This window comes from Microcaecilia unicolor, chromosome 1 (assembly GCF_901765095.1).
Source record: "Microcaecilia unicolor chromosome 1, aMicUni1.1, whole genome shotgun sequence".
Classification (NCBI taxonomy): Eukaryota; Metazoa; Chordata; class Amphibia; order Gymnophiona; family Siphonopidae; genus Microcaecilia; species Microcaecilia unicolor.
In genome coordinates, this window is record NC_044031.1 from 488,459,339 (window position 1) to 488,485,076 (window position 25,738).

The 25,738-nt window shown below is 43.0% G+C and overlaps 1 protein-coding gene across 1 annotated transcript in view; it reads left to right on the forward strand.

The window, feature by feature from the left end:
* Positions 1–25,738, forward strand: part of SNTG1 (syntrophin gamma 1) — a 734,999-nt gene that overhangs the window by 133,365 nt on the left and 575,896 nt on the right. The window contains exon 3 of the mRNA XM_030214286.1: positions 13,555–13,689. Within this exon, the coding sequence (XP_030070146.1) occupies positions 13,555–13,689 (135 nt within the window). The remainder of the gene's footprint in view (positions 1–13,554; positions 13,690–25,738) is intronic.

The window sequence follows — 25,738 nt, forward strand, 5'->3', positions numbered from 1 at the left end:
ATATCTGTAAAACATCAACACAGATCTTAAAACATTTCTTTTTTCTGATGCATGTTCTCTGGAATTTGTTGCCAGAGAATGTGGTAAATGCAGTTAGCCTGTAGGGTTTAAAAAAAGGTTTGGATAATATCCTAAAAGAAAGGTCCATAAGCCGTTAAGTAGCTGGATTTGAGAAAATCCACTGCTTATTCCTAGGATACATAAATAAGTGTGAGCGGCTCCACTGACAGTTTGTTGTGTATGGTTCAAATCATAAGTGGTGGAGGGTTGCCATTTTTTGTTATATTTTTTTATTATTCCTAGGATAAGCAGCATAACATCTGTTTTACTCTTTTTGGGATCTTGCCAAGTACTTGTGACCTGGGTTGGCCACTGATGGAAACAGGATACTGGGCTTGATGGACTTTGGTCTGTCCCAGTATGGCAATGTTCTTAACCTCCCTTTTGCAGTCCATGGAGGTGAGCATATCAGACCTGACAGACTAGACAACACCCCTTCCTTTATTATCTACCTTTCTTCTATCCTATCAAAATTGTATTTCCTCCCCAATCTTTCTCCTCCAAGCTTCACTACTTATCTCTCTGTTCTGTAACTTTTTAGATTGTTAGCCACATAGACATGCTTTTGATGGGCGGGAGAGTCAATTATGATTAACTTGAAACTTAAAATTGATCTTTTCAGTACTAGTGGGTATGGTAGATGTGGAGGGGCATAATCGAATGGGGCACCCAAGCTTTTCTGAGGGCATCCTCGCAGGATGTCCTCGCGAAGGGGCGTGGAAACCCATATTATCAAAACAAGATGGGTGTCCATCTTTTGTTTCGATAATAAGGTTGGGGACACCCAAATCTCAACATTTAGGTCGACATTAGAGATGGTCGTCCCCGGTTTTCAGCGATAATGGAAACCGAGGACGCCCATCTCAGAAACGACCAAATCCAAGCCATTTGGTCATGGGAGGAACTAGCATTCATAGTGCACTGGTCCCCCTGACATGCCAGGACACCAACTGGGCACCCTAGGGTGCACTGCAATGCACTTCAGAAAAAAGCTCCCAGGTGCATAGCTCCCTTACCTTGTGTGCTGAGCCCCCCAACCCCCCCCCCAAAAAAAAGCCCACTCCTCACAACTGTACACCACTACCATAGCCCTTAGGGATGAAGGGTACACCTAGATGTGGGTACAATGGGTTTGTGGTGGGTTTTGAAAGGCTCACATTTACCATCACAAGAGTAACAGGTAGGGGGGATGGGCCTGGGTCTGTCTGCCTGAAGTGTACTGCACCCACTAAAACTGCTCCAGGGACCTGTATACTGCTGTCAGGGAGCTGGGTATGACATTTGAGGCTGGCAAAAATTATTTTAACAGTTTTTTTAGGGTGGGAGGGGGTTAGTGACCACTGGGGGAGTAACGGGAGGTCATCCCCATTTGCTCCAGTGGTCATCTGGTCAGTTCGGGCACCTTTTGAGGCTTGGTTGCAAGAAAAAATGGACCAAATAAAGTTGACCAATTGCTCCTCAGGGACGTCCTTCTTTTTTCCATTATCGGCCAAGGATGTCCATGTGTTAAGCACGCCCCAGTCCCGCCTTCACTATGCTTCCGACACTCCCCCGGGAACTTTGGTCATCCCTGTGACGAAAAGCAGTTGAGGACGCCCAAAATCGGCTTTTGATTATACCAATTTGGGCGACCCTGGGAGAAGGATGCTCATCTCCCGATTTGTGTCGAAAGATGGGCGTCCTCTTTCGAAAATAAGCCTGATAGTAACCTAGTAAATGATGGCAGTTGCAGATGACACAGACCTGCAAGGGCCATCCACTCTGCCCAACAAGATAAAACTCCTATTATATAATATGATAACATACGCATACTTGATCTTGAGCTGACCCTAGCATTTTCAGGGCATAGGCAGTAGAGGTCTGCCCAGCACTGGCTTCATTTGCAACTACTGGTGTTCCTGTTGAAGCCCGCTTAGATATTTTGTAATGCCATGAGATAAGGGAAAAGACAAACTTAAAATAGAGGTCCACAAACAGAATTCTTAGAACATTATGATCCTTATTATAGAAGCTGTATTCAAGTTTTAGCCATCTGAAAAATGGTATTTAGACACCCATATTATATGGACGTCCAAGTCCAATTTTATAAAACTGGGGATATGGATATCTAAAACTGCAGCACGTCCTTATGGACAGAGGGAATGGTGTGGGCATGTTTTGAGTGGGATATCCAACTTCAGAGGGAAAGTCAGGGTAGGTTTTTTTCTGTCCCTGGAAGGCTGACAATAAAAATATATATAAAATATGAAACTCACAAAAAGCTGTAGTGGGATTTGAATTGGGATCCTCTAGCTCTCTGCCCTGGGTCTCAGCTGGCTGCGTTAACTATTAGACTACTCCTCTACATGGTCATTTTATAACATGGATGTACCTATGCTACAACAATGACCTCTCTATCCCTTGCTTTGCCTTGTTTATTGTTTGGATGTTCATGCTAGACATACATCAGTTTCTCATTTTAGAACAGGCTGTACATCATCTTGTTCCAGAAATGGACCTCCTAATGCTGGTTATGTGTAGCATGAGCATCTTTATTCTGAGTTGGATGTTCTTTCTAAAATCTGCCTCTATGAGGCTCATTGTCAAAAGAGAAAAACATCCAAACAGTGACATAAATCTGCATTTGGATGTTTTTCTCACAAAAACGTTCAGCTTGGTATTTGCAAAAGCAATTTTTAGATGTTTTTTTCTGTGAAGTCCGTCAGAAGTGCTTTCAAATCACAAGGGGGTATGCCAGGGATATGTTAAGACCAGGATCTAGGCGTTCCCAACATTTGGATGTTTTTCTGCCATAATGGAACAAAACAAAACCATCCAGGGCTATAAGTTGAACGTTTTGGTTTAGACCTGTCTTATTAATGAATAAGCCTCAAAAAAGTGTCCTAAATGACCAGATGACCAATGGAGGGAATCAGGGATGACCTCTACTTACTCCCCCAGTGGTCACTAACCTCCTCCCACCCCTCAAGAATGTGATTAAAAACATTTCTTACCAGTCTCTATGCCAGCCTGAGATGTTATACTCAGGTCCATTAGAACAGCATGCAGGTCCCTGGAGTAGTCTAGTGGTGGGTGCAGTGCACTGCAGACAGATAGACCCAGGCCCATACCTCCCCCTACCTTTTACACTTGTGGAGGAAATTGTGAGCCCTCCAAAACTCACCAGAAACCCACTGCACCCACATATAAGTGCCCCTTCACCCAAAAGGGTTATTGTAGTGGTGGACAGTTGGGGTAGTGGGTTTGAGGGAGCAGCGGTGAGGTGTGTACTGGGGAGCATTTATTTGACTGCAGTGCACCCTAGGGTACCCCATTACTCTTCTGGGATGTCTGTATGGCCAGTCTACTAAGAATGCTGGCTCCTCCTACATCTCAATGGCTTGATTTTGTGGGTTTTTCACTTGGATTTTTTTTTTTTCGAAAATAGACCAAAAAGATAAACGTACAATGTGCAAACACATCTAGCACGTAGCCATTTTTGAAAAAAAAAAAAAGATATATGTTTTTTTGTTTTGAAAATGGCTATATTTCCCACTTGAATTTTAGACGTTTTTATTTGGACTTAGAAGTCATATCAAAAATTCCCCTCCATGTTAATATGATATGGAGACCTCCTTGACTACTGCCCAATGGGCTTGGTTTTGGTCTAAAGTGAACAGGACTCTAGTGTCAATTCTGATATTAACCATTATTCTTTTGGATGCATAATGCCTTATGGATCACTGTGAAACAGCATAAAGCAAATGCCACCCTTTCAAATTCCTGTTGACCATGCCAGTGAAAGATGAACATTTTGGAACATATGAGTTTTTCTTGCCCATTTTATGGAGGTTTTGGGTGGATGTTTGGGACACACTAATTAATATTGCACAAGCAACTGTTTCTATGTTATACAAATAAGTCATACTCCAACCTGTCTGCCAACAGCTATCCCAAACAGTCGTAAAAGACCATTTGATATATTAATACTCATAGAGCTTAAGAAGATTTTACAGGATTGGAAAAAAAGTCCGCTATTAGCTTCCATTTTATGGCGGTTTTTGGTTTGTTTCATAGCTCAGTACGAGAGGGTCATGGCTGAAAGTGCTGGTTGCAGTGCATTTTTTCTAGCAAAAAAGGTGCCGGTACTCAAATGCCAGGCCACCTTTCAGGGGTGGGGTGATCACTGAGGGATCCACCCCACACTAGCCAGACCCCCTGCAACCATTCACAGAATCTACGACAAGGCAAAATTGGTGTGTAGAGCCTGAGCTTTTTCATTAAAACTTGGGACCATGGGTCAGTTTTAGCAAACAAGGGAAAAGGTGCCAGTACTCAGTACCCCCAAGTACCCCCTCAAAAAAAGCCCTGGTTAGTTGTTAGGAACATTATTTGAAGGTTTGGAAACCATTGATTTATTTTTGTGAGACCATTTAATTCATATATGGTAATTATGTTTATTGTTAGACAAGTCCACAGTAACTGTGGTTGTGATTACTGTGGCCAGTTTACTAGTTAATTTTATTTTGGTTTAATGTAGATTCTGCCTGTAGATGCTGAAGAAGCTTTGAAGTTTCAGTGTACACCTTGTTGTGTGCTATCTCAAATCTGGTTCTGCAAATACTGCACTTATCTCCAACCTGTAGGGCACAATCTCTGTAATCTTTGTTTTAGTGGAACTGTATTGTGTCTATTTGCTGATGAATAGCAATGCATTTATTTTTCTTCTGTAAGTTTTTGGATTGATTGTTATTTTTCTTTCTGGATGTTGATAAAATATATTAATAAAAAAGATTTGAACTACAAAAAAAACAGGGAATAGGAGGCAATGTTCTTTTGTGGATTGGAAATTGGTTAAAAGATAAAAAAACAGAAAGTAGGGTTAAATGGCAAATTGTCAAAATGGAGGACAGTAAATAGTGGAGAGTTTCAGGAATCAGTGCTTTTTAACATATTTGTAAATGATCTAGAAATGGAAATGAGTGAGATGATCAAATCTGCAGATGACACAAAACTATAAACAGTAAATCTCAAGTGGACTAGGTGATATTGTAGGAGGACTTTAGGAAGACCGGGTATCCAAATGGCAGTTGAAATTTAGGGGTCTTTTTAATGAAGTGCAGTAAGTTCTTGCACTTACCGTGTTTTAGGTGCAAAACTTAGTGCAGGTAAGTGCAAAGACTATGCAATAAGTACAGAGAGTATGCCCAGCATCTGCCCTGCATTCACCATACAAGGCAGACAGTTACTGCACGGGCATCACATTACATGCAGTGGCAAATAGTGAGTGAGCACCCACACTATCTGCATGCAATGTGGCCCACTCAAAGAGTAAATTAAAAGAAAGCACAGAAATGCCGTGATTATGCACATCCTTCCCCTATCCAATCCCCTCAGTCCTCACTCTCCAATATCCTCCCTCCACATAATATTGCCCTCAAAGATCCGATACCCCATAAGATCACTCCCACAAGATTCAATCCCTGAAAGACTCCACCCTTTCCATCTGTTTTCCCAAAGCCCTCTCCGACGCAAAGCCCCTTCCACAGCCCCCGAAGCCGATTTCTCCTCCACCTCTCCACCCCACTGAACTGAGAATCACTGGGATTTATCTGGGTGCTATCCCTGGCGGGCTAGTGGTCACTTTCTGCCTCCAGTTCATTGGATTCTAGCAACAAAATAGTACCTGCTAACCCCTAGCAGTAGTCTTACAGTACTACTGCTAAGGATCAGCTTTCCAAATAAGGGCAGATTACCATTTTGGAATCTGGAGCCCAACAGTGATGGACCCCTGGTAAGTCCTGGATGTGGTTAAGTGTTCCATGGGCTTGGGGCAGAGCTGCTTGGAGAGCTGTGGGAGTGGCTTTGTGCTGGGGAGGGGCTGGGGTACCAAATGGGGAGGGTGGAAGATTGAATGTATGGATTGAGGGAGAGTCAGTAGTCCCTTATGTTAGGGTTATGGGTGTGCAACTGGACTGCTGGTGCAAGGCTGCACTTACTATCACTTCTTGAGGTGCTGTTTTAATCTCATTTCTATGATTTATGCTACAGAGCCAGCATCAATTTGGTTTTCTTTCTCTGAATTGCCTCTAAACTCTGTAAGATGCAGCTTCCAGAACTGAACACAGTATTCTGAGGCCTCATCAATGACCAGAGCAGATGCATAATTATCAGCTTTTGTTTCCTGCTTACTAAACCTTTTTCTGTACCTTGAAGCACCCCCTGGCTCTAACTACCACCTTGTCAAACTATTTTGCCAACTTGAGATCATCAATGTCACTCCAAGGTCTCTCTTGTAGTCAGTACTGATCAGCAGGTCCCTCCCCATCATTTACAGCTCCTTTGCATTTCTGCACCCCAAATGAATGACTTTTCACAGTTCTGCATTGAGGCTTAACTTCTGTGCTTATACAGTTCCTGCAGCTTTAGTATCTTTGCAATGTACATAGGGGAGACAGATCATATGTTCTTTTCTTTCTGCCACCAACTGTTATGTTACTATTTTATATGTAATAACTGCTAAGGGAACCATAAAAGTTAAAAAGACATGAAAGGCAATTCTATAACTGGGTACATGCACGTGTAAGCACACAGAAAAGCAGCACCTATGTGCATATGTACACTTCACACTATTCTATAAGATACCCCCAGATTCTATAATGGACACCCACATTTGGGCACAATCCAACTAATTTAGTTACTGAGTCATTAACACTCAATAATTGGCTTCTAGCAATGATTGAGTTTAATTGGCACTCACATGCATCTGTCTATTTGTGATTCTATAAAGAACCACATCTAAATCTTCTCACCCGCAACCACAAAGTGGGCAGGGGCGTAGATGGGTCAGGCATTCCAAAAAGTAACTCACAGTTTTTCTGAATTTGGGGGATGCACACCCATCTTGCAAATCAGGATTTTAGACCAGGTTTCAGTTGGTGTAAATCTTCATGCCCAAACGAAGAGGCTTCCTGCATGAGTCCTACCTGTGATGAACGAGCAACACTTAATTCAGCAAGCAGGGCCAGTCTTAGGCAGAGGCGACCGAGGTGGCCGCATAGGACCCTGCGCCTAAGGGGGCCCCGCGCGGCGCACCTCAACTCTGCCTCCGCCTTCCGCTCGCCTCGGACAACTGCATCATGATCCCGCTCGGCAGCTCCACTCCCGCCACCAGCGCCCACCCCCGGCTTGGGCCCGCTGAGCCCACCGTCAGCTCCCGCCTCCCGAGTCCCCGGACCCCGACAGTAACTTGCAGCGAGCCAGCGACGGCCCCGACAGACAGTTGCAGCAACGGCTCACCTCCAGCTTTTCACTTCCCACTCCATGTCCCGCCTTCTGATGAAGTATTTCCTGTTTTCGCGAGGGCGGGAGTCACTGAGCAGGAAAAGCTGGAGCCTGGTCCGAGGTGAGCCATCGCTGTGGTGTGAGCGAGTGCATGCAGTGGAGCGAGCAAAGCAACAGACAGGGCTACAGTTTGTGCCATTAAGGCAGCAAGGTATGATAGTTTTTTTTCTTATAGGAATCTTTTTAAATTAAAGTGGTCTTGATTTGCGAACGGAACCTGATGATTTGTCATGTTGCCTAACTGTCTCTGTGGTTTGAAATGTTCAGCTGTATGTCCATTTTTGTCAAAGGTTTTGGGACCCTTGCTTCCAGTGAGCCACAGTAGTCCCCTTCTTCCCCTTTCAGTCCCTGCCCACCTTTACCCATAGATATCCTTTAAATCTTTTACCTCCCTTCTTCAATGCACCTTAATTTTATTAATTCTTCCTTCTGAGCCTTACTCATCCTCCTCTAAGTGGCCCCATATGCCTCATCCTTCCCCAGGGTTCACCCCAAGTCTCACCTGTACTCCACTACACCTCAGTCACCCTCCACCCTCCCAGTATCATTCATTCTCTCACTAGTGCTGCTACACATCCCCATCTATCTTCCTCCCTTAGTGCTCTCCCACTCCAGATCCTGTTATCCTTTCCCAATATTTATGTCCAAGCCTCTCATCTCCCCAGTAGCCTTAGTCATCCTTGCTGCAGTGCTCCCCTAACTTCATTCATCCTTCCGCTCTCACTCATCCTGCCTCCCCAGTGTTTCCCCTATTGTTAGTCACTTAATTCTCCACTGCTTCCCCAGGTATCTCCCCTCTATGCTCCACATCCAGTGACTCTCCCCTCTTCACCTCCCTCAAGCATCCCTCCCTAGTCTTATCAATGGGGTGGAGCTAGGGTGGGGGCGGGGCTAGGATGGAGCCCCACCAAATTGGTCTGCACAGGGCCCCGCACTTGCTAAGACCGGCCCTGTCAGCAAGCGCACTTCAGCCACAAATGCCAGATCTCTCACACATGCTCGGTTCAGACTGAGCTAAGCATGTGTGTGAGAGAGCAACCATTAGTGACTGAAGTGCACCTGCTGAATTAAGAACTGCTCATTCAGCAGAGGTGGGACTTACACAGGAGGCTTCTTCGGCTGGCAGGGCTTGGTATCCCTGCCAGAAAAGGTAACATTTTATTGTCGTGAAGGCAAGGAGGGAGCGGGAAGGAGAGAGAGTACTGGGCCAACTCAGTCCACCTTTAGGAGCCCCCAAAAATGGACTTCTGGTTATGCCCCTGCTTTTATCCATGTACAATGCAGGAAATTTCAGACAGCTGAATTCTAGGAGTATACTCTTTTTCCCTTTAAAACTTACTGTGAAAATTGTCATCTAAATATAGTTGAGTAACTTTCAAATGTTATTCCAAAGTTCTCCATGCTACCCTTCTATGCGGCCCAAACATATACACACTTTTGAAATCAGGTACATACTGTGAGATGATTTAAAAGTCTGCTTATCTGGATTGGCTAACAAAGGTGCTATTTTATAAGACCCTGAGAGTTAAAAATGCACATTTAAATGTAAGAACTCTAATGGGATACCTAATATTAACCTATTTTGACTCAAATTTAACATCCATAATGTTTTGGCTGAAACTAAACTCCTAAATTGAAATGTAGATGCCTAATTTATCACTTCAATTATAGGACAGATTACAGTTAAGATGTGTAAATAGATGCTCAGTACGGGAAATCAGCAATAACCCTCCTGTTTACGTGGAGGGGCATAATCGAACGGGGCGCCCAAGTTTTCATGAGGGTGTTCTCACAGGACAGCCCCGTAAAGGGGTAGGGCAACGTGTATTATTGAAAAAAGATGGACGTCCATCTTTCGTTTCGATAATACAGTCAGGGACGCCCAAATCATGAAATTTATGTCGACCTTAGAGATGGTGGTCCTTAGATCATTTTTCAGATGGTCGTCCTTGGTTTTCGGCGATAATGGAAACCAAAGACGTCCATCTCAAAAACGTCCAAATCCAAGTCCTTTGGTTGTGGGAGGAGCCAGCATTCGTAGTGTACTGGTCCCCCTCACATGCCAGGACACCAACCAGGCACCCTAGGGGGACACTGCAGTGGACTTCACAAATTGCTCCCAGGTGCATAGCTCCCTTACCTTGGGTGCTGAGCCCCCCAACGTCCCCCCAAAACCCACTCCCCACACCTGTATACCACTACCATAGCCCTTAGGGATGAAGGGTGGCACCTACATGTGGGTACAGTGGGTTTCTGGTGGGTTTGGAGGGCTCCCATTTACCACTACAAGTGTAACAGGTAGAGGGGTATGTGCCTGAGTCCGCCTGTCTGAAGTGCACTGCACTCACTACAACTGCTCCAGGGACCTCTATGCTGCTGCTATGGACCTGAGTATGGCATGTAAGGCTGATATAGAGGCTGTCAAAAAAAGTATTTTTAACCTTTTTTTATGGTGGGAGGGGGTTAGTGACCACTGGGGGAGTAAAGGGAGGTGATCCCCGATTTCCTCTGGTTGTCATCTGGTCAGTTCGGGCACCATTTTGAGGCTTGGTTGTGAAAAAAAATGGACCAAGTAAAGTCGCCCAAGTGGTCGTCAGGGACACCCTTCTTTTTTCCATTATCGGCCGAGGACGCCCATCTCCTAATCACGCCCCAGTCCCGCCTTCGCTACCCTGCCGACATGCCCCCGTGAACTTTGGGTGTCCCTGCGACGGAAAGCAGTTGAGGGTGCCCAAAAATCGGCTTTCGATTATGCCGATTTGGATGACCTTGCGAGAAGGACGCCCATCTCCCGATTTGTGTCGAAAGATGGGCGTCCTTCTCTTTCGAAAATGCCCCTGAAAGTCATGCGGCAATGCTGACACAGCCCGTTCAAAGACATTACCGCATCGGCAGCCGCTAGCGTGACTTGGTAAATGGGGGTAAGTGCCTAATTTCTTTCCCTAATCTTTGCTTGGCATCTGGCCCCTCCTCTTTTTAGGGATTTAAATTTATGTGCCTTATGAATTTAGGAGCCCTTTTATAAAAACGCGTTACAAAATGGCATTTGGGACAGAATTAAAGATGCTATTCCAGTGGAGAAACCTACTCTTATAACATACAGTATAGTTATTTCACATTCTTCAAGCCCTGAACTCCTCATCCCTGAACAATTCACAAAATTATTCAACATTATGATCGCTACAGCATCACATATAGGGCCTCTTTTACTAAACCATGCTAGCGATTCCTGGTGCAGCAAATGCGGCACAGCCTATTCATTTTGAATGGGCTGCATTTCATTTGCCACATGGGAATCGCTAGCGCTGTTTAGTGACAGAGGCCCATAGTTATCTTTCACTAGAAAGATAATTCAAAACTTAATTGCTTTGAATGGTGGTCTCAACTATGTGCAATTTGGAAATATGAAAATGCTAACTCCATTTGCCTTCACAGCTTTCTTCATTCTCAGAAAGTATGGCTACCTCCAGATAATTATTGTGATAATATCCAGCACTGACCTGCATATTAACTTCTCATTCATTATTGCAACATTCTGTTTATATACCCTCATTAACCTGTCACAACCACAATTTAAGTGCTTTCAGTGATGTTCTCCAGTTATTATTGTTATTATATAATTACTCATGCATACATTGATTGTGTTTCTGTCTGATTTTCACATTTGTAATGTTATATCTTTTATTGAAAACCTGAATAAAAATATTTTGGAAAAAAACATGGGCTTAATGCATTTTAATATGGGACTTTGCTGCGTGTTAAGCCCATATTTAATGCATCAGTAGAATAAGGCTTTTTCATGTTTTTATTTGCAGGTAATGCACTAATGCTGCTATTAGCGCAAGGCAGCTGCAAATAATTAACATGGGAGAGCACATGTTCCTGTGTAAAATCTGCATTATTCAGGTAGTTCATGGTAATCATAACATGCTACCTGAATAATGCTTCCACTCTCATTCCCTACCCATGCCCCCTCTGGAAAAAAAAAACATTAAAAAAAATGCACACTTAGGGGTCAATTCTATATATGGTGCCAAAACATTGGCATTGAAAAAAGTTCTATTCTATAAGTCGCACTTCGCGGTTTATAGAATAGCGCTTATGCCAGGGAATCACACCTAACATTGAGCCCTTTTTACCAAGCTGTGGAAAAAGGGGGCCAGCGCTGGTGTTGGCGCGTGTTTTACACATGTACCGAGGCCTTCGTTTACCACAGCTGGTAAAAGGGAAGTTTCGCTTTCCTGCAGGAATTGGGCGTGTGGCAAGTAAAGCACTTGCCACATGGCTATTTCGAAGGGAGCCCTTACCACCACCCATTGAGGTGGCAGTAAGGGCTCCCACGTTAACCCAGTGGTAACCGGGCAACACGCGGTACTTCCCGATTACCACCGGGTAGCACCAGAAATGACGGCAAACTAGGGGTGGGAAAGACCACTGGGATACAGCGGTATTTCCTGTATAGCGAGCGGTAAGCCTGCATTGGGCTTACCACTGCATAGTAAAATGAGCTCATTATAAGCAGCCATTTACACCAACTGAAACATGGTGCAAATGTATGCGCCTATGTTAAGCACATATCCTTATTATTCTATAAAAACACATTAATTTTAGGAATGACCCGTCACCCTCCCATTTCCGTGCCCCCTTTTTCAGATCATGCATAAATTTTAGGTGCAGATCCCGTGCCTACATTTATGTGCATAAATGCCAGTTAAATCTAATTAGTGCCAATAATTGTTTGTTAAAATCCAATTATTGACATTAATTAGCTCTTCAATTAAATTGCACATGTAAATTGGGCACACACCCAAATTTGCATGTGCAATTTATGGTGACTTTTTATAGAATTAGGGGGTTAGCGTTTGGGAAATAACAAATTACCGCAAAATGCTGTAACATGCTTTGTGGTAGGCATTTTCCCGTGCTCTAAGCATGCATTAGGGCTTAATGCCCTCAAGTAAAAGGGCCCCTTAAATTCCTAAATTTAGGGGTAAGGTTACATTTTTAAATTGAAATATCTTGTTCCCCAACCCTTAAAGTTAGATCACTTTTGAAAACTGACCTGTATGCTATCAAACTATATGAAAAAGCACATTATGTGCATTGTAATATTATTATTTCCTACTAGATCAGCATTTCCCAACAACCGGTCTGTGTACTGGTACCGGTCTGCAAAATCATTTTTGCTGATCTGTGAAAAACAAGCTCATTTTTGTGGTAGCTGGCAGGGATCCCAGCCCCACCAACTGAAGACCTACCACCAATGGCACCAAAAACGCTGTTCTTTACCTCAGCAGTCGGTGAAAGCTCCCCGAGCTGCCAACATCGGCATCCGCACATCCTCGGTTTTCAGCACTTGCACAAAACCTAAGTATGTGTCAGTGCTGGCGGCTCAGGAAACTGCCGCAGACTGCCAAGGTAGAAAGCCACATTTTCGGTACCATTGGGGAGAGATCTTCTGCTGGAGGAGCTTGGGATCCCCACCAGCTCAGATATTTTTTAAAAGTTGAGTAGGGGGCAAGGGGTCCTGGTCCACAAAGAGTTTCTCGGCCATTTTGCCAGTCCCAGAGTGCAAAAAGTTTGGGAAATGCTGTGCTAGATCCATTAAGTTGTGGCAACACAGTGTTCTGCTTGTAACATCTGGGGACCAGTGGTGGCTCCCACTAGGTTTTGTTCTTGTAAGGCAGACTGCCTGAAAGCACCATATAAAACAGAAACAACTACACATCCGAACAGCTTGCAAGTGAGGCTGTTTGTATAATTTTGAAAAAGGATACTGGTAACTTTTTCCCTGTGTAATTTTCATCTGTTGAGGTTGCTGGAAATTAAGTCCTTGGGGAAAATGTGAGCTATTTCAACAAGAAAACTGAATAATAGATATTTTGCATTTTTTTTCTGCCCTACTTTTCCACAAAACATATTTCTGGCCATTGTCACAAGAGTTTACCTCTTCACTAAACTGCAACACGAACTGGACTATGTTGTCCTTGCACCTCATCAGAAAAAGCCATTATTTATCTGGTGATCTCATTTTGACTAGGTTTCCAAAGGTTAATACATTCTTGCATCTAGGTCTCACTTTTTAAAATGTCAATGGTTTTTCTTTATATGTGTTTATTAAAAACAATCAGTAATCTAAGCAAGCCTTTCTCTCTCTTCCTTTCCCTGAAGACAAAGACAGGGATTTGTTTGCTGCAGGATGGTAATCAAGAGCCTTTCAAAGTGCGGCTGCACTTAGCCAGAGACATACTGATGATCCAGGAGCAGGATGTGATCTGTGTGTCTGGTGAGCCTTTCTATTCTGGTGTAAGTAGAATTTTCTTCCGTTGCTGTAGGTTACTGTTTAGATATTATTTATTTCTATTTCAGATATAGCTATCTTACTGTAGTCTTACAACAAGTTGACTTTTATGAAAATGCTGTCGGACTCTTTGAATGGGGAGGTGACGGTCACATGAGGACAGAGATACGTGAATGCTTCTTTAAGTGTATGAACTATTTTGGCAAACTTGCATGAATGATCAAGGGTTTCTTCTACGTCATTCTTGTTTCATTAGTGTAGCTTATATCTGCAAATCATCAAGGTTCTAGGCAGTATACATGTAAACATACACATTACATAAAACAATAAGGGGCTCATGTTCAAAACAGAAAAACATCCAAAAATGGCATAATGGGCAAATAACATATTTTTTCACAGAAACCCATCTAAAGTGTATAATCAAATCAACAAAAAACCCACCCAAGTCTGCTAGCCACCAAAAAGAAGACGTTCCCAGAGGAGGCTGTGTTACATAATGAATACATAATGCAGATAACGGATAGCTAAATGACTTCCTGGGGGCAGAAAGAAAAAAATGCCCAGATTTAGACCTGCTTTAAAGCATCTAGGGTAAGCCTAAGCCTGTCTTTAGACTCATTTGTGATTTTGCTGAGTTGGAGAGTGGAGAGGTGGAAGTGGTCGTTTGTAAGAAATAGTGAACAGTTGCTGAGTCCTTTGTTACCTTTGTTGTCTATGTCCCAGTCTGAACCTTTTGACCCTTATATTTCCTGCCTTGTCTCCTCTGTGTGCTAGCCCCCACCACACCCATCCCTTCCTCTGTATTTCACCCCTTCCACCACCAAATCCTCACTGTTTCCAAACCCCCGCATCTCCCATTAAACAACCTCCCATTCTACATCCCTTCCTGTTTGACTTCTGTTTATCATTGTTCCTCTGTTTGTCCAGCCCCTGTTTTTCACTGTGCTCTGTGCTGCTGCTGTTTGTCTGAGGACTGTGTGCTGTTCCTGGGAGAGTGAGTGTTTTGTGCTGCTGCTGTGTTTGTATGAGTACTATTTGCTCATTCTGGGAGAGTGTTTAGTGCTGAAGGTGTATGTGTGTCTGGATTGTTTGTTGGTGGTGGGAGAGTGAGTGTTTTGGGCAGCTGGTGTGTGTCTCACAACTGTGTGCTGGTGCTGGGTCTCATGAGATGCAACAGGTGGAGGTATGTACAGTGATGTTTCTGGGGTTAATGGGTTGCACCTGTGGTGTTAGGACACTTGTACAGCAATAATGGATGTTGTGCATGCTTTGATGGCTCATGTCTTGCTGGAGGTGGATGAGAGTTTGGAGGGGAGGTCCCAGAGGAGACATCCCTATTAAGGCCCCATACCCGCTTCCTGGACCTCACTAACCAGAAAAGCTTTACTAGGTTCCGGTTTGATAGGGCTGCCATACAGCACCTCTAAGACCAACTACAAACCCTCCTCCAGCCCAGGATATGCATGAGTAATCCTGTGCCAGTCCACCTGTAAGTCAATGCCTCCCTCGCCTTTCTGGAAGAGTAGCCTAGCGGTTAGTGCAATGGACTTTGATCCTGGGGAACTGGGTTTGATTCCCACTGCAGCTCCTTGTGACTCTGGGCAAGTCACTTAACCCTCCATTTCCCCAGGTACAAATAAATACAGTGCAATCCGCTTAAGTGCAAGGGTCTGGGGCCAAAGAAATGTATGCAGTTAACCAGAGCGTGCACTTAACCATTGTGACCCAAAGAAGCTGATAAACATATGTACAGTACATAAGTAATGCCATACTGGGAAAAGACCAAAGGTCCATCGAGCCCAGCATCCTGTCTTCGACAGCGGCCAATCCAAGTCAAGGGAACCTGGCAAGCTACCCAAACGTACAAACATTTTATACATGTTATTCCCGAAATTGTGGATTTTTCCCAAGTCCATTTAGTAGCGGTCTATGGACTTGTCCTTTAGGAAACCATCCAACCCCTTTTTAAACTCTGCCAAGCTAACCGCCTTCACTACATTCTCCGGCAATGAATTCCAGAGTTTAATTATGCGTTGGGTGAAGAAATATTTTCTCCTATTTGTTTTAAATTTACTATACTGTAGTTTCATCGCATGCCCCCTAGTCCTAGTATTTTTGGAAAGCGTGAACAGATGCTTCACATCCACCTGTTCCACTCCACTCATTATTTTATATACCTCTATCATGTCTCCCCTCAGCCGTCTCTTCTCCAAGCTGAAAAGCCCTAGCCTCCTTAGTCTTTCTTCATAGGGAAGTCATCCCATCCCCGCTATCATTTTTGTCACCCTTCGCTGTACCTTTTCCAGTTCTACTATATCTTTCTTGAGATGCGGCGACCAGAATTGAACACAATACTCAAGTATTATTATTATTATTAGCATTTGTATAGCATTACCAGATGCACGCAGCGCTGAACACCTGATACAAAGAGACAGTCCCTGCTCAAAAGAGCTTACAATCTAAATAATACAGACAAGACAGTTACGGGTGAGGGAAGTAATGGGTTTATTATTTATTTATTTATTTATTATTATACATACAGTATACAGTCTCAGTTAACTGACATTAGGCTTACTTGAAATAATCAGTTATAGTCCTTTGTACACTCTTGGGTCTGTGAGTTCCATAGACTATGTCTGCTAGACGGTAAAAAACTGTCATAGCACTGACATCCAGTGGCCTCCAGATAGGCCCGCACGGTGTTGAGACTCTCCAGCGCTCTTGCAAAAGTGACAGGAGGAGGTTGTTGAATTTCGTCAGCATGTGCCTTGCTGCTCATTTCTTCATCTGTTCCATCATCAGACGTGTTGCCTGTGTGTAGGCGCATATCTCAACATCAGTGCTGTCTTCAGCTGTTTGTAGATCGTAATCAACAGCTACGTAGCGATGGAACTCCTCTTCAGTAACACCGGCTGGGATGCCAGTGACCTCTTCATCTGATGCATTTGCAACAGCTGCATCTGTTTCATCCCTCTCCACATCCTTAGCAAAGCTTGCCTGCTTGTAGCAGTTCACAATGGTTGCCTGTGTAACATGATTCCAGGCTTCTTTCTGCATTTGTAGGGAATCCAACAGTGATAGATTATGAGCCAGTTCAACTACACATTTACCCTTGCCAGTCTGGTCATCCATAACGCTCAAGTGTATGAAAAAGTGGGAGTACGACCAAGGAAACCAGAAACTGGAAGATGTTCTTAAAAAAGACTTTATTAAAGGTTAGAAGACTCGACACGTCGTGTTTCGGCCGTCAGGCCTGCATCAGGAGTCTATAAAAAGTACATTTATATATGATATGTGTAATAAAAGAACAGAAGGAATATTTTAAATAAAAGAGTTAAATAAAAAAAGTTAAATCAGTAAATACAGTAAATTATATGAACTCATGAAATGATACAAATGATAATTTTGTAAAATAGTATAAGGAAATGTTAAAAAAATATAATAATAATAATGAAAGTGAACCACATACATATAATAAACTAATAAAAATGCTATATATGAATTTGTAAAGTACAAGAACAAGTCTTATACAAGCAGTAACAGTTAAAAATCCACAATGTATATGTGCATGTAAATCTAAACAATAAAAACAAAATAATATGAAATGTACATACATAATAAATAGAGAGAGCAAGTGACGAATTAAAATAGCAAATATTTAAAATTAAAATTAATAATAAAATATGTATGTAAATACATCTATGTATGTGCTAAAATGGAGTAATATGCATATGCAATTGCATATAATAATATTGACCAGAGGTTTGATAACAACCACATAAATAGAAATAACTATAAAAAGTATAGGGAAACCATGGGAATAATTTTTGACATAATGCATAACCGCATAGCTTAAGGAAGAGGAATATGTAAAAAATGGCAAATTTAAATGGAAAGGGAAGGTCACACAGTTGAGATACTTATTATTATATTTTTTTAACATTTCCTTATACTATTTTACAAAATTATCATTTATATCATTTCATGAGTTCATATAATTTACTGTATTTACTGATTTAACTTTTTTTATTTAACTCTTTTATTTAAAATATTCCTTCTGTTCTTTTATTACACATATCATATATAAATGTACTTTTTATAGACTCCTGATGCAGGCCTGACGGCTGAAACACGACGTGTCGAGTCTTCTAACCTTTAATAAAGTCTTTTTTAAGAACATCTTCCAGTTTCTGGTTTCCTTGGTCGTACTCCCACTTTTTCATACACTTTTGTTTTTTCTCGTGGGGTGCTTGAGTTTTCCACCTGTTGGTGGATCTTCTCTCACATCCATAACTCTCATCAGACGATGTAGCACAAGAGCCCAATAATGTTGTTTGAAAATGGCTATTATGCCCTGATCCAGAGGTTGGATCAGAGAGGTAGTGTTTGGTGCCAGGAAGACCACCTTGACATTAGACAGCCTGACATCATCCCTGTGTGCAGCACAATTATCACAAAGCAGCAAAATCTGACACTTTTGTGCCTGCATTCTAGTGTCTAACTTCTTTAGCCACTGCTTCCAAATTTCCCCAGTCATCCATGAATTTGCGTTAGCCTCGTATGACACAGGAAGTCGCTTAACTTTCTTGAAGTAACGGGTTGTTTGCTCTTTCCAATGACGAGTGGTTCCAACTTCTCACTCCCATCCACATTGCAGCAAAGGAGGATTGCCAGTCGGTCCTTCGATGTTTTACCTCCAGTAGTTTCGGCATGTTTGAATTCAAGTGTTCCATCAGGAATCACTCACCAATAAAGACCATTTTCATCAGCATTGAAAATGTCACGAGGTGCAAACTCATTCAAGATGGTAGAAAGAACTGAAACAACCCAATTTTCAGCACCAAAGTCATCAGCATCTTGTTTCTCACCATGCTGTTTCTTGAATTTTATGCTGTTCCTCTCCTTTCATCTTTCCAACTATCCAACAGTGGCTTTGAATTCAGTTAGTCCAAGACTTTCAGCTAGCTGATTAGCTTTCTCCATAAGCAGTGGACCACTGACAGGAAACTGTCTTCTCCTGACTCGAGAAAACCACCAAAGAAGAGCATCTTCTACCTCCTCAGCTTTTCCCGCCCGTTTTCGTTTCCGTTGTGGATTTGTATTGTTTTACCAGTCTTCCAGAAGCTGGTCTTTCTGCTTCAAGACACGTGAAATTTGACTGGGATTGACACCATATTCTTTAGCAATAGATGCTTGACTTTGTTTGTTTTCTAATTTTTTAAGAATTTCTATTCGTTCAGCCAGTGTTAAAGTCTTACAGTTCCGCCGCAACAACGACCCCGGTGTACGCTCTGACAACATTATTTCGCTTATTCTGCCTGGCATATTCCATGAATTTGCTTTTGCGGTGTCTTTCCTGCAGAGGAGCAGTCTTGAACCATGCATATAAGCAAATCTTGAACTTATCAGTGGTTCACTAAACCTAAGTTTGTCCCCATAGAAACTGACGGTGCCAAAAATGGGACCGAAGTACAGCATGCAGTTAAACAGAGCATGCGCTTATCCGACTTGCACTTACATGGAGTGCACTGTACTTGTATATACTATGTAAACTGCATTGAATGTAGTTGCAAAAAACACAGAAAGGCGGTATATCAAGTCCCATTCCCTTTCCCTTTCTGGCCATGACACTTTCTAGTCAGTGCTAGCAGTCAATGCAGGCTTCATCCAGCCCACCATCTCCAACTGTCTTGCCCAGTTCCATGATGCCTTTCTCACCCACACCTCACACTATATTATCTTCCTCACTGCCGTCCAGGCACTCTAGAACAACATGGCTCAGTTCTACACCATAGACTGCTTCCCCTTGATCACAGGCATCATTGACTGCACATGAGGTGACCTATAAGAATAGAAAAACATTTCACTTCATGGACATGCAGGTTGTGTGAGATGCCCAGGGAGAGATTGTTGATGTGAGTGGCCATTACCTAGGCTCCAGCCAAGTTGCCTACATCCTCCAGCATTCAGTAAACTACCACAGATTTGACCGAGGGGAGATCATTGGTGGTTGGCTCCTAGGTAAGCAGTACAGAGATTCCCAAACCCCACACCCTCTCCCCCTCCTAATCTTCAATACACTTCCTCCCTGTAGATGCCCGTAGAACCCAAAACCATATCCCACCTCCACAAGGTCACGTTACCAGCCAATACACACCCACAACAGTGATTCTGCTTCCCCCCATTCCCCCCACAAATGACAGAGGCAACCTGGCTCAAAACTCAGTCCACCCCAAAAATGAGGTAGAGGAAAAGTACCACAAGAGGCATATGAGCACCCACACCATCTTATAACAGACCTGGTGTAGAACAAGTAGAAGTGAATCAATTTTTTATTTTTCAAGAACTACAAAGACTGGGGGGACCATGGGACACTCAATGAAGTTACATAGGAATATTTTAAAAACAAAAAGGAGGAAATATTTTTTCACTTAACAAATAGTTAAACTCTGGAATTCATTGCCGGAGGCTGTGGTAACAGCAGCTATCATATCTGGGTTTATAAAATGTTTGGGCAAGCTCCTGGAAGAAAAGCAATAGTCTGCTATTGATATCGACATGGAGAAGCCACTGCTTATCCTGGGATTGGTAGCATGGAATGTTGCTGCTATATGAGTTTCTGCCAAGTACTTGTGACCTGGATTGGCCACTGTTAGAAACAGGATACTGGCAAGATGGACCATTGGTCTGACCCAGTGTGGCTACTATGGATAGTTCAAGATTCGATTCAGATATCTGGACAGTTCCAGAGGGATGCTCCAAGATAGATCCTGCCAGAGGAGGGATAGCAAACACAGCAGCAGCCATCGGACCCAGAAGATGAGTTCCCACCCTCACTCCTGCACACAGAGCTAATGAGGAAGCATACCAGCTGAGGGTCTGTGCCAGATCAAGACTCATTCTCACCAATTATCAGTAAAGGTAAGTGCACTATATATTTGTCCCCATCACCACTCCCTCTCCCCACAGCACACAACCCCTTCCCCCTTCACACAAACCCCCACCCTTCTCCACAGCATGTAACCCTCTCCTGTTGCACGCATGCACAAACACGCACACACACAGAGTCTCTCCCAAGCACACAAAACCCTTTCCTTGCTCACACACACATGCACACACACACACACACACACACACACCAACCCTCCACAAGCATACAGCCCTCTCCCCCGGAACACACGCACATGCACACACACACACACACACACACACACACACAAACAACCCCCTCTCCCCAGCCCATACTACCACAGCATGTCATTTATGTGGCTCACAAACCTGCATCATTCTCTCCCTCCCTGTCCCGTCTGGGAGCCACTTCTCCCACCCCATCTCTGAGCTGCTAGCGATGGACCAGGCCTTGGAGGAGCAGAAAGTGTGTCAGAGCCCTCCCCTTTGGGGCTCCCACTATCCTCATAGACATCAGTCCATCCTACTGCTTCTGCTGCACCCTGGAGATCTGCAGAACTGACTGGATGGGTGGCTGATCTTCTGCTGGGCCTAGCACCCAGCACGGGAACATCTGCTGCCACTGAGGATCTGGTCTCATGGTTATCCCACTGGGCTGGGGTGCTGTGAGTCCCATCCTTGGACACTTGGATAGCAGTTTTGGCTCTTCAGCTGAGGTGACTTTTGTGAAGCTGGGTGGTATGACCACCGGTGCCACTTGGTGTGGAGGGTGTTGCTGCAGGACTGGTGGCCTTGTTTTGTGGGCAGTGTGATCAACAAGGCCTCCGTGTAATCCCAGAAATCACACTGGGTCCCCAGAAGCTTCTGCCAGATATTCTGGGCTGCCTGCCAGCTCTCCTGCTGCATGTTGCATGCTTCACAGAAGCTGCCTGCATTATTTTATACTTGGAACCCCTCTCTCAGCAGCTGTAGCTTCTGCTGCCAGTAGTCTACCAGTTGCAAATTCTGCCCCAGCAGTTTGTTGGCCAGCCGTAGCACATGGGTGGCTCCCCTACATGCCGACTGTGCCTCCTCATCAGCATTCTCTGCTTATATTAGGCCGTCTGCAAAAGTCGTGGAGGGTGGATTCCTACACCAATTGCTCTTGCCATTCATCCCCTGCAGGTGGCTCCTGGCTGGTGTCCTCAGAATGTATTTCCTCTCCCACAGTGCCCTCCTGTGAGCCCTCAGAGTGACCAATTTGACCTCCTCCTTCTGATGTGTCTGCACTACCTGCTGGTTGGGTCATGGGTGTTTCTAAAAACTACACATGCTGTTATAGAATACACCTACTCTGCACCTAATTTAGGCATTGGCATTTACACCAAGTTTTCCTTGGCGTCAGTGTCCACAACCAAATTTAGTTGCGCAGACGGCCACTAGGCATATTCTATAAACCATGCTCAACTTTAGGTGTAATTTATAGAATATGCCTAGGCGTATTTTTTTTTGTGACAATTTTTACGGCACCACATACAGAATCTAGTCCTATATGCAGGGCTTTTTTTGAGGGGGTACTTGGGGGTACTGAGTACTGGCACCTTTTCCATTGTCTGCTAAAATTGACCCAAGGACCCCAAGTTTTAATGAAAGAGCTCAGGCTCTATACATCAATTCTGTAATCAGTCAGATTCTGTGACTGATTGCAGGAGGCCTGGCTATTGTAGGGTGGGTCCCTCAGTAATCACCCCACCCCTGAAGGGTGGCCTGACATTTGAGTACTGGCACCTTTTTTGCTAGAAAAAACATGCTGCCTATATGTGTGTGCATGAGTAGGTGACTCAGAGGCATGCATGTGTGTAGAGTTGTGTTATGTAGGAGTATATGGATTCTGGGCTTATGTGAAGGGGTATAGGTGTAGGTGTAGGTGTGGATAGATTGTGGATCTGTATATATATTTGTGTGTATGTGTAGGATGAATATTGGGTGGGAGTATTGGTAAATGAGTAGAAGAGAAAGGGAGAGTATTTCTGTTGTGTGTATATAGGGTAGTGTGGGTATGTGAGTGAGTAATAGGTGGCTATGGTATATGGGAAGTTCAGGTAGGTTGTTGAAGGGTTTGTGTATGGGTGTGTGAGGGGAATATATAGGGGGAAAGGGTATGGTGGTTATAGAAGTGTAGACACACATTGGTTGTGTATTTGTGTGAATGGAAATGAAGATATATGTGACTTTGGAAGTGCAAGTGAAAATGTTTTTGAAGATGCTTTTTGGTTCCGCCCATCTCTAGCTGCATCTATTATTTTTCCTAGTCTTTGTATGTTTGTATTACTCTGTGCTAACATATTGCAAGGGGGATGGAAGATTGTCTGGAATGGAACACCGATAGCATTCTACATCTTTGTCTACCATAGAATGTAATGGACATTTTTTGTGGAGTCTCAGTTTTTATTTTTAAGCTTCAGAGATACTCACATTTTATATCTACATGATACATTTCTGTCTCTTTTTTTTGTAGAGTTATTGTGTCTGTGGTAGGAGGATGGACATCAATCCCTTTTATATAATTGTTTCAATATATTACATAAACTTTGTTTAAGTTAACATGGTAGAATATGTACTTTTTTTTGGTAATCACTTTTGTATCCAGAATATAAATTATTTGCTCTATGTGTGCATAATGATTTCTGTTTAGGTTCTGATTAGATAATAACAAATTCACAATTAACTGTTACGTTACTGTAACAAGTAATTATTCTGTTGGTGAATCCCATTATATTGGACAGCTGCATTTACAACTGAATGAATCAATTGAGACCCAACAACTGCTCACTGGAATTGGCTGATTCCTCTTTTTATGGGTTCACTGCTAGGAAGCCATGAAATATCACCCTAGTCTGTGTAAAGAAGGTTTTTGTTGTTTCATTCAAAGAAACATAAAACTGATTGATAATAGGGCTCAAATAAAATCGTTGATTCATTATGAAGTGAAACCAGCTCTTAGAGTTGACAGGAGGTTTGGAAGATAAAGAAAAAGTTTAAACCTTTCCAGCAAATCATTCAAAAGACAAATAGCTTCTGGTTGAATTTGACAAGCATAAATACACCATACCTGAGATTAGAAATGTGTCTGAAGATTTTACTTCTATTAAAAAGAAATGCCTTGTAGATAGAAGTGGCACTGTGAATTTTAGTTTATAACTAAAGTGGATATGAATTTAAAAAAAAAAACATTCCATTGTACGATCTGAAAGTTCACATGATAAAAAGTACATCTCCAGTCTCTCTAATTTAATACAATCTTACAGACTGCCCATCCGGTTAAAAATTATTATCTAGGCAGTTAAAAAGAAGTCACACATAGTGAAAAATAAGACGAACAAAGAGAAAACATTGAATGACATCTAAAAAAAAAACTATCTCCATTCATAAAACTACTCAAATGTCACCAATAAACCAATGGCTTGCAGCAATTTTAAAAATCTGAAGTAAACTACAGCTTGCAGTACCACCAGTAAAGCATTCCACGAAGAGCCACAATAGAAAAAGCAGAAATTCAAGTTAAACTTAGAGGCCCTTTTCCTAAACTGTGTTAAGCAGCTAACATGGGGTTTTAGCATGCCTGTGCTACTGTCTCCTGCGCTAACAAGGCGGTCTTTGTCTTATCAATCTTGTATTAGCTGCCTAACATGAGAGTGGGTAGGATCTGGGTGTGGCATAGGCAGGAGGAGGTATGGTTGGCTGTCAGTAGTGTGGTTGCACTTACCACCATTTCAAAAGGAAGCAGTAAGTGTACCCATGCTACCTGCTGTCCATTAACACAACTGTTGTCAAAATAGATGGTGTTGGCACCCCTCCCCCATCACATCTAATCCCCTCCCCAACTTCTCCCAATACAGTATGAGTGTCTGATCCCTTGTAGCAGCAAAGGGGACTGTTGCTGCATGGCCTCATTTGGTACCTTTCAGCAACCCCTGAGTGTGTACCGGAGGGGGAGATTGGGGGGTGTGGGGAGGATTATGATCAAAGGGATGGGGTTTGATTGTTGGAGTGGCAGGGCTGAGAAGGGGGGAATCACACGTGGCGGTGGGCAGGAGAAGAGGGATCACATATGAGGAGGGGTTCACTGGGTATCAGCTTTCAGGGTAGACTCTGGAGCTAATTTTAAAAGCACTTAGACTTACAAAGTTCCATAGGTTTAAGTGCTTTGAAAATACACCTCTTTGGATACAGTGGGAGATGTTGTAGAGGTGCACCATCATGGGAATGGCCGCATGCCTTTATATATTTATTTTACTTCCTTAGCTTGCTCCCATATTACAAGCTGTGGCAAATAGCACGATTGTCAGTGGTAACGCAGAGCTTGTGTGGGGGCTGCACTAAAAGCTAGGCAGCTGCTAGACACACATCCAACAGCATTGCACTTCCTGTTCTACACTGTGTGCTAAAATACCAAGACCTACTGCACTTTAGTAAAAAGGCCCTATAATTAGTTCAGATTACAATCTAATATGCATCCAAAATGAGAAAATGATGTCTAACAAGTCTGCCTGACTATCAATGTAGCAACAAGATCCGTGTCACCACTCCACAACACCCCCATATCAGCAGGGAAAGGTACCCTACTAATCCATAATAGTTCTATCTACTAAGTTCAATTTTATTTGATGTGCTATGAATTAAAAAAATATAAGTGATTTACAATATTTAAAATTACATTTATAACATAAAAACAAAAATGATATAAAAGTAAGTAGAATAGGAACCCCCCCAACCCCCCCCCCCCCCCCCACTTAATAGTAACTAATAAATGTCCTTATGTTCATTTTCTGTATCACCCTTCTACTGGATCCTGAAAACATATCTGCATATCAGCAGGGAAGACATTCCTGACTAGTAGATATACGGTACACTGTCATTCCAATATTTTAAGATACCTAAAAGTGGTATCAACCTGGAATGGCAAGAGTAAAGTAGTCAGCTTTCAAATTAGCCCTGAATTAACTGTGAAAAAACTCCAAATGAAGATCGATAATCAATGTATTCCATAACTACGGAGCAGTAGCTGCAAATGTGCTATCAGCCTTATTTTTGAAAGTGATGGGCGCCCAGATTTCAACCCAAATCGGGAGATAGGCGCCCATCTCGCAAAGGCGCCCAAATCGG